Raw genomic sequence first — 9,652 nt, 5'->3', positions numbered from 1 at the left:
CTTTTCCATGAGTAAGATTATATTTGAACGTCCCCTTTAGGAGTTTTCTGGATGAATCGATCCATGTCTAGATCTACCTTCCTGGCCTAAGAATAAGATTTAAAGTCTTTCACAAATTTTTATACTAGATCTATCTACCTGGTGCTACGGAACCAAGCAAGCTAAGTAATCAGATGATTGTGTAGGATTGAGTTTACTCTAGATATCTAGATCTAGAGTCTAGATTTAGCTAGATCTAGATCTAGAGTCTAGATTTAGCTAGATCTAGATCTAGAAGAAGTATAAGATGATTCAGTCCAAACAGGACAATTGGGGAGGTCAGATCGGGACAGGTTGATTTGCTCGACAGACTGATAGCGCAAAGTGGCTATCGTGGCACAAATCGATCGCGCCCGACTCGTTGCCTCAAAAACAACCGCGTTGTTTTCAGTTTTCAGGCAACGAGTCGGGCGATCATCCGCAACGGGCACTGGGCACCCCGTAGTGCAAAGGAAGTGGTGGATCTAATTTCATGTACGAATTGCCCCCCTTCGCGTCCTTATTTTTAGTTGTGTGAGAAAATTTCGGTTATTTTTACCGAAATTAAATGATTATTTTTCCAACTTTTGCAGAAAATTGCCTAAAATTCACGAATTCACGAAAACGGCAAAGGTTGCGCAAAAGTTGCGCTGAGGCCAAAAGTTGCGTGCGCAACTTGTGGGTTGCGCGCGCGAATTTCTCTGAGGACAGATTTCTTACCCTTTTCGTAATGGTGCATTCCTTTTTTTGTCTCCTCTCTCTCTCTCTCTCGCTCTCTCTCTCGCTCTCTTTCTCTCTCTCTCTCGCTCTCTCTTTCTCTCTCTCTCTCTCTCTCTCTCTTTCTCCCTCTCTTCCTCCTTTCCTCCCTCTCTCTCTCTCTTTCTCTCTCCAGAGCTGAGTGTATAAAAACAACGGCTACAACAACATCAATCTGGTTCGATAAGTCTCTCCAGAGCTAAGACTGGCATCTGTGGTGTAGCAGTTAGGCACTTCGCCCTGGCATGCAAAAGGCCTAAGTTCAAATCCCGTTTAGGGAGAATTTTTGTGGAGTATTTCCATCTTTATACAGTGAAGGTGTATCCCTCTCAGCCTGGATTAGCCCAAAAATACAGGAATGAAGCCGCTCACCTCCTAAATGATCAACATAGTGTTGGGATCCATACATGTTAATGTCATACAAGTGTGTTGCTTCACTTTCACAAAATAAAAAGGTTTTTGGGGATATGGTTGCTAGATAAGGGTTTCTAAAAAATCTACCCTCTCTGTCTCTTTGATACTTTGCATGCTCATTTGTGAATGTTTTGTGTTGCTGCTTTGCATGCTCATTTGTGAATGTTTTGTGCTGCTGATTACAAAGGACTTTGTAGAAACAAAAATTGTGACTTTGAAGGATTCTAAATTCTTCATAACATTGAGCAACAGTGTAAGGCGGGAAGATAAAGAAGAAAGAAACGAAGGAGAAGAAGAAGAAGAAGAAAAGTTAAAAGAAGAATGAGAAAAAGAAGTGTAGGTAAAGAAGAAGAATAACAATAATAAAAGGAACAAATGCTAGAGGAGAAAAGAAAATGTTCTTAAAAAGTAAATAAATAAATGACAGTAATATGAGCTTTTTTTCTTGTGTTTTTTTGTTTCCCTCAGATCAAGACCAGAGAGGGACAAGTGGAGAGAGCAACTGACAAGTACTCGGTCATTGGCAAAAACCTCTTCAAAAAGGAAACCAACTTGGCCGCCTTTGCCAACCTGAAGATATCTCTGTCCAGCGGAGAGAGGGGCACCATTGAGGGAGGCTTTGGGCAGAGTGGGAAGGTGAAAATCCGCATCCCAGGTATGTCGTTTTGCAGTTTGCTTTCATCTTTTTTTCTTCCTTTCTGAGCCTCTTTTTAAAGAAATCTTTTTATCGGAACCGCTGTGCCAGTGAGCTGCTTGCAGCGGCTCGGGCAAATTCCTTTATGATAACTTCAACATCTTGCTGAAAACAAGTGTCTTTTATCGGGATTTCATTCATTAGATGAAGAACTATCAAAATAGGTTCACTTGCTTTGATTTAATGATCAATTTAGTGATGCTTTGTTTACCCCTTTTGGAGATAAAGAGTTAAATCCCAAATTGTTTTCTTCCCAATGTCACGTGGACATAATGCTTGTGCAGATATGACTAGACTATCTATACTGAGGTCCATAACCATAAGCCAGGAAAAATTGCTAGAAACAGAAGTGAAGGAGGATTTGAGAAATGAAATAAAAAATGAATTGGATCTGACTTCCTGAGCCTCTAATTTTGTCCTGTATTGCTATCCGTATGGATATAGGCCCGTAAAAGTAGGCCAATAGTGCGGCCCCTATTTTTGAACTGCTTGGCCGATTGCACAATGTTAGGAGAAGAAAGTAATGAGGCTGTGATGGTGGTGATGATGCTCGAAGGTTTTGGGGGCAGGGGGAGGAGGGGGGTGTTTTACTCAGGGATGCCACTTTCCGCTTTTTTCCGGTATTTCCGGTATTTTGATCCTGATCCGCTATTCAGTTATTGAGATCAATATGGAATCTATAGTTGAAAAAAAAAAAGGAAAAGAAGCCCCCCCCACACACACAACAACTTGCGCCAAATGTTCAAATAATGGAAAAACAAAGACTTCGCCATAATTTCTAATAACGGGAGAAAAACCCCCCCGGAAGATTTGCGCTAATCTCAGCAAGTCATTTCTCTCCATGTACACCTTCTGGGTTTCAAATTGATATTCATATGTTAGCGAGACCGTGGCGCGTGGATTTTCAGCTATTTTCAAAAAAGTTAAGTGGCATCCCTGTGTACTTTACTTTCACTAAAACTCCTGTAAAGTCAGCATTGCAGGATGAAGGGTCCTTTACTTTTTCCCTGCACTGAATGATCGCTATTATGTCAATGTGTTACTTACTAAAAACAAACAAACTGTGCAATTTTTATGTCAGTTTCTTTGATCTGTCTTGATGACAATTAACAAAAAAAACCAACGTGCAAACAAAACAAACGCTCTTGGTGATCGTGTGTGGGTTTTTTTTCCCCCCAGAGGGTCTGAGTGAAGAGACGTATCAACGCTACTCAGGCACCAGCAAGAAGAAAGGCAAGGGGAAGGAAGAGCCCGAGGGCACAGCGGAGGGGGCAGGCAACCCCACCGTACAAAGCGAGCCTGTGAAAATATTCCTGAACTTCAAGCGGTTTCTGTATGACCCCCAGAAGGCGATGGTTCAGACGTGAAGGTGCTGGCTGGCTGGCTGACGGCTGTGTTTTCGTAGTGTGTTTGCAGTTGGTTGTTGTTGTTGTTGGGGGAAGGGTGTGTGCAAGAGTGTGTGTAGGGGGGGTGGGTGGGAGACCAGAGGAAGCAATATCAGTTTTGATGCCTCGGACTTTCCGTATGTTTGTTGTGTGAATATTGGTATGTTGTTGTTTTTTTCGGGGGGGGGGGGTTGTTGTTGTTGTTATTGGGGAGGATAAGTAAGTGGAAAAGAGAGTAAGTAGTTTGGGTGGGGGGAGGGGGGGGCATGGAGAGAGACAGCAATGATTCAGTCATGATGGTGCTGAGTGAGTGGTGGCTGTTTCTTGTATTGTAACAGTTGGTGGTAGTCTTCTTTTGCTGTGCCGGTGTGTGTGTGCGCGCATTTGTGTGTTTGTATGCTTGTGATCTGGTGGGGAAATTCTGCACCATCATTTTGTGTATGCGGATGGTTAAAGGATGCCTCTGGTGGCTCATCCTACTTCTGGCCTCTGGTCTTTCCTTTTGCTGTTTCTGTGTTTTCTCTTGTTATTACTGTGATCTCGTATGGCCAAATAATCATTTGTGTATGCTCGTGTGTTTGGCAGGTATTCTGGTGTGGTTTGCTTCTTCTGTCCTATCAAACATCTGTCGTCTTTATCTACACTCCTTCTTTTTTTTTTTTTTTGTTACTTTCTTGTAACACCTCTTATCTTCGGAACTTATATGACCTTATTGTGTTGCAAGTGCCGTAAAACTTACGAAAACTAAAGAATTTGTGTATGCTTGTGTGTTTGTGTGGGAGGAGGATGCTGGTTTATGTGGGAGAGTGTTCACCATTTTGCTTTCCCAAGTTGTAAATCGATAGTGTCGGACACGAAATAGCCAGTTCGAAAATTTTCCAACACCCAATTTTTTTCTATTATGCTGTGAAGCGTGGTCAATTACAATATAACATGGATAGCCCAAATTAGTCAGAACTGGCCTCGGTAGTTTCGAGGGGTTTGTAGTTCGAGGGGTATCTTACAAAGATAAAGAAGAAAAAAAAAAAACAGGAGCTGCAGGCACAGGTTGATGGATGCGTGATTTCGAGTCTTCTGTGTTTGATCTACCCGTGTTATACTGTATATATAGTCTTTGTAAATGGTGTAAAAGGTCAATCAATAACAGTGTTTGAAACAACGTCAGGAAGTCTGAGTTGTAGTGGTCTTTGAAAGATTATTGATACAGTTTTTTGCCTGTCCGGAAAAAAAAGCTTCCTGGGAGTAGCCCATCTGTGCCCAGCGTCATCGATACTGGGCCTCAATATGTGAGAAGGAATAACATGTGACAGAGGTTTTCGTATAATTTTGGCGAATGTGGGTAAAGGGATGTTATGTTTGCAATGTTTGTGTGTGAGCACTCGTTTTTAATGTAAGTGTAAGCACATGGTTTTTGTGCTCTTAATGGAAAAAGCAGATCAAGTCTTATTTTTACTAAAAAACCAGGGTCAATTTTGCAGGTTGACCCCAATTAAAATCATGAGTCAGCAATGGCTATAAATAGTTTTTAAAAGGTACTGTGAGATAAACTTATGTGTATTTTCTCATCATTTAAATTTAACTGGATGGTTAGCGGGTGCTCTGGTGTGGTTTGCTCCTTCTTTCCTATCAAACATCTGTCGTCTTTATCTACACTCCTTCTTTTTTTTTTTTTTTGTTACTCTCTTGTAACACCTCTTATCTTCGGAACTTATATGACCTTATTGTGTTGCAAGTGCCGTAAAACTCTTACTAAAAACAAACAAACTGTGCAATTTTTATGTCAGTTTCTTTGATCTGTCTTGATGACAATTAACAAAAAAAACCAACGTGCAAACAAAACAAACGCTCTTGGTGATCGTGTGTGGGTTTTTTTTCCCCCCAGAGGGTCTGAGTGAAGAGACGTATCAACGCTACTCAGGCACCAGCAAGAAGAAAGGCAAGGGGAAGGAAGAGCCCGAGGGCACAGCGGAGGGGGCAGGCAACCCCACCGTACAAAGCGAGCCCGTGAAAATATTCCTGAACTTCAAGCGGTTTCTGTATGACCCCCAGAAGGCGATGGTTCAGACGTGAAGGTGCTGGCTGGCTGGCTGACGGCTGTGTTTTCGTAGTGTGTTTGCAGTTGGTTGTTGTTGTTGTTGGGGGAAGGGTGTGTGCAAGAGTGTGTGTAGGGGGGGTGGGTGGGAGACCAGAGGAAGCAATATCAGTTTTGATGCCTCGGACTTTCCGTATGTTTGTTGTGTGAATATTGGTATGTTGTTGTTTTTTTCGGGGGGGGGGGTAAGTGGAAAAGAGAGTAAGTAGTTTGGGTGGGGGGAGGGGGGGGCATGGAGAGAGACAGCAATGATTCAGTCATGATGGTGCTGAGTGAGTGGTGGCTGTGTCTTGTATTGTAACAGTTGGTGGTAGTCTTCTTTTGCTGTGCCGGTGTGTGTGTGCGCGCATTTGTGTGTTTGTATGCTTGTGATCTGGTGGGGAAATTCTGCACCATCATTTTGTGTATGCGGATGGTTAAAGGATGCCTCTGGTGGCTCATCCTACTTCTGGCCTCTGGTCTTTCCTTTTGCTGTTTCTGTGTTTTCTCTTGTTATTACTGTGATCTCGTATGGCCAAATAATCATTTGTGTATGCTCGTGTGTTTGGCAGATATTCTGGTGTGGTTTGCTTCTTCTTTCCTATCAAACATCTGTCGTCTTTATCTACACTCCTTTTTTTTTTTTTTGTTACTCTCTTGTAACACCTCTTATCTTCGGAACTTATATGACCTTATTGTGTTGCAAGTGCCGTAAAACTTACGAAAACTAAAGAATTTGTGTATGCTTGTGTGTTTGTGTGGGAGGAGGATGCTGGTTTATGTGGGAGAGTGCTCACCCTTTTGCTTTCCCAAGTTGTAAATCGATAGTGTCGGACACGAAATAGCGAGTTCGAAAATTTTCCAACACCCGATTTTTTTCTATTATGCTGTGAAGCGTGGTCAATTACAATATAACATGGATAGCCCAAATTCGTCAGAACTGGCCTCGGTAGTTTCGAGGGGTTTGTAGTTCGAGGGGTATCTTACAAAGATAAAGAAGAAAAAAAAAAAACAGGAGCTGCAGGCACAGGTTGATGGATGCGTGATTTCGAGTCTTCTGTGTTTGATCTACCCGTGTTATACTGTATATATAGTCTTTGTAAATGGTGTAAAAGGTCAATCAATAACAGTGTTTGAAACAACATCAGGAAGTCTGAGTTGTAGTGGTCTTTGAAAGATTATTGATACAGTTTTTTGCCTGTCCGGAAAAAAAAGCTTCCTGGGAGTAGCCCATCTGTGCCCAGCGTCATCGATACTGGGCCTCAATATGTGAGAAGGAATAACATGTGACAGAGGTTTTCGTATAATTTTGGCGAATGTGGGTAAAGGGATGTTATGTTTGCAATGTTTGTGTGTGAGCACTCGTTTTTAATGTAAGTGTAAGCACATGGTTTTTGTGCTCTAAGTGGAAAAAGCAGATCAAGTCTTATTTTTACTCAAAAACCAGGGTCAATTTGCAGGTTGACCCCAATTAAAACCATGAGTCAGCAATGGCTATAAATAGCTTTTAAAAGGTACTGTGAGATAAACTTATGTGTATTTTCTCATCATTTAAATTTAACTGGATGGTTAGCGGGTGCTCTGGTGTGGTTTGCTCCTTCTTACCTAACAAACATTTATATAACCTAACTGTGTAGCAATTGGACTAAGAAAGTGGCAATGGATAGGATACACCATATTAAGAAAGCCCAGCGGAAATTCACAAGACAGTCACTGCAGTGGAACCCACAGGGAGCACGAGGCAGGGGTAGGCCACGGGAAACATGGAGGAGATGCGTAGAAAGGGACATGAGAGAGATGAAACTCACTTGGAACGAGCTTGGAAGGATGGCCTAGGACAGAGATAAATGGAAGGAGCTTTACGTGGCCTACACCCTGCAGGGGTGAAAGGCATTGATGATTATGAATTGTGTTGCAGCGGGTAGTTGGAGGGCATCACTGGTGGTAGGTCTTACTTACTTCTTCACTTCCCTCTGTTATTTTTGTCTGTGTGTCTTACTTTTCCCCAGCACTAAATGACAGTTATTGTGTCGATGTGCTTCTCTTTACACAAACATAATTGTGTTGCAAGTGCCGTAAAAATGTTACTAAACTAAACCTAAGCATCTTTTAACTCTTTCCATGCCAGAGGGATGCCCATGTTTATGTCAGACTAATGTATGTTGTAAATGTGACAGGTTGAAAGTAGTGTTGAGAAATGTGATCACATTCATGAGAGTGGATGATCTGTTAGATAGTTGATCAGCTTCACTCGATCTTGATTTTGTTATGTAAATTTGTTATAAAGTGCATAAAGCATCCTGTTGATCATGGATGTGCATATATAATAAAGAACGAACCACGATCATAAGCGGTGGGGTGGGATCTTAGGTGGAGACTACTATCTTCCTCAGAATTACAAAGTTGTATCTGCTCAGTAGGCCTACTGAGTTTTGAGAAATTTGGCGTCAAACTTTTTGTTTGACAATGTGTCGAGCTTTTTCGAATGCAATTCTTTCACTTTCAGTGTCTGGATAACGACTCTGATTAATCTTACAATTTTGATAGAGCAGATAGAACATTGATTGCTGTCTGACCTCTTGGTCTTAGTAACTCGAAACGGCCCAAAATGTCCTGTACAACTTTGTAATTCTGAGGCAGCATACTTACTGTAGTTACAGGGTTTGAGTAGAAAACCATGGATAGGCTGACACTGAGTGCAGAGTTTTTGTGACAGTTAAAATTGTTGATATATAATTCTATTCTCAGGAACATTTTGTTCACTTTTGATGACTATTTATGAATCACAAATGATGTAGTTGTGAGTGGTGCTTGATTTTAGTTTTGTTATATTATATTGTCATGAAATGTATGTACTTGCATTAAACTTAACCTATGCCAGGAGATAATGTAATCAGTAACCTCTGAGTGAAAATACAAGAGGAAAATTATTTTCTCAGCATGTTTTGTTTTGTTTGTTTTTTTCTTGGCTTTTTGTCTCATTACTCTCATTTAAGAGAAAAATTGAGTGAGTTACTCTCATGTTTTATATCTTGAACAGTTTCTTTGCAGAAAAAACATATGCATGGCGTCGGTGGCATAGTGATTGTGGGTTTGGGGGTTTGAGTGTCAGCTCAGTCCGATGTTGTGTCCTTGGAAAAGGCACTTTACACGAATTTCCTTTTGGGCTCGATCCTTTAAGAGATGGACATTTAGTTCGGAGGTCCCGCCTCTTAAATAACCTAAGAGTGTTGATAGGGACGTCAAAAGCTATATATACCATAGAAATAGATAGAAAACATGGTCCTCAACGTGACGAAATGAGCCACTTGTCACACACTTAGCTGTTTCGAAACATCAGGAGGGAAACCTCGATTTTTCTCGCAGCTATGTGTTTTTGACGCCTCAACTTTAAGTGACTATAATAACTTCGGAACCAAAGAAGCTACATTGATGCTGTTTTACTTTCACCTACTTATAGTAGGGCTTGAACAGATTTTTCAGTTTAATCCGCATAGTGTTTTATAGTGCCAAAATGCGACGTGTCACTTATTTCGTCATGTTGATACACATATACCTGTATGTATATTTGTGCCTTATTTTTCCTTGGCACCTTATTAGAAGCCTTGAAGTAAAGATACTATAAAGATGTCTATGGGGGCTCTCGTGGTGTAGAGGTTAAGGTGTTAGCCTCTCATTCAGAGGTCCTGGGTTCGAGTCTGCGTAGCGACCGAAAAATTTTCTTCTCTAAAATTGTCTGCTTTCACCTCCTTTCCTGCTCTCTAGCAATGTTCTGTCGTCTGCTTTTGTCTCCACTTTCTGCCCCCACCTCCTCATCTCCTTTGCTCTCTCCTTTGGGCTTCTGACTCTTTCTGCAGCCTTTCTACTGCTACTCCTTCGCTCCTTCTCACTGCGGTCTTTCTGCCACACCCCAGATGTTCTGGTAGGAAAGATCTACACCTAGCCTTTTCGGTCAAGAGGGAAAAATCTCGGAGGTCCCAAGTTTCACGCGCTAAAGATCCCTTGGTGCTTTAAGATCAATATGAGTAGACTTCGGCCGTCACGCGGGTAAAATTCAAAATTTCCTACCAACTGAAAATGTTTAATGTGTCCGCGTGCTCATATGACCTTATACAGTTGCGAGCACCGTAAAACACTTACAGTAAATGTATTAGAAAAAAAAAGAAAAAGAAAAAGATGTCTATCTTGCTAGTGGGTGGAGGGTGCCACTGGTACGTATTTACTGTTGTTCTTTCCCTCTGATGTTTCTGTCTGTAAGTCTCATTTTTTTCTCCGTACTAAATGACCGTTAGAGTGTTGATGTACTTTTCTTTA

General features: G+C 41.4%; 1 protein-coding gene across 1 annotated transcript in view; it reads left to right on the top strand.

The window, feature by feature from the left end:
• The window catches only part of LOC101851268 (selenocysteine-specific elongation factor), a 27,598-nt gene extending 23,675 nt beyond the window's left edge, over nt 1-3,923 (top strand). Inside the window, exons 8-9 of the mRNA XM_013082778.2 lie at nt 1,657-1,843; nt 3,062-3,923. Of these exons, the coding sequence (XP_012938232.1) occupies nt 1,657-1,843; nt 3,062-3,249 (375 nt within the window). The 3' untranslated portion in view covers nt 3,250-3,923. The remainder of the gene's footprint in view (nt 1-1,656; nt 1,844-3,061) is intronic.
• Nucleotides 3,924-9,652: the final 5,729 nt, after the last annotated feature.

This window comes from Aplysia californica, unplaced genomic scaffold (genome assembly GCF_000002075.1).
Source record: "Aplysia californica isolate F4 #8 unplaced genomic scaffold, AplCal3.0 scaffold00194, whole genome shotgun sequence".
NCBI lineage: Eukaryota > Metazoa > Mollusca > Gastropoda > Aplysiida > Aplysiidae > Aplysia > Aplysia californica.
This window is presented reverse-complemented; position numbering and strand designations above follow the sequence as displayed.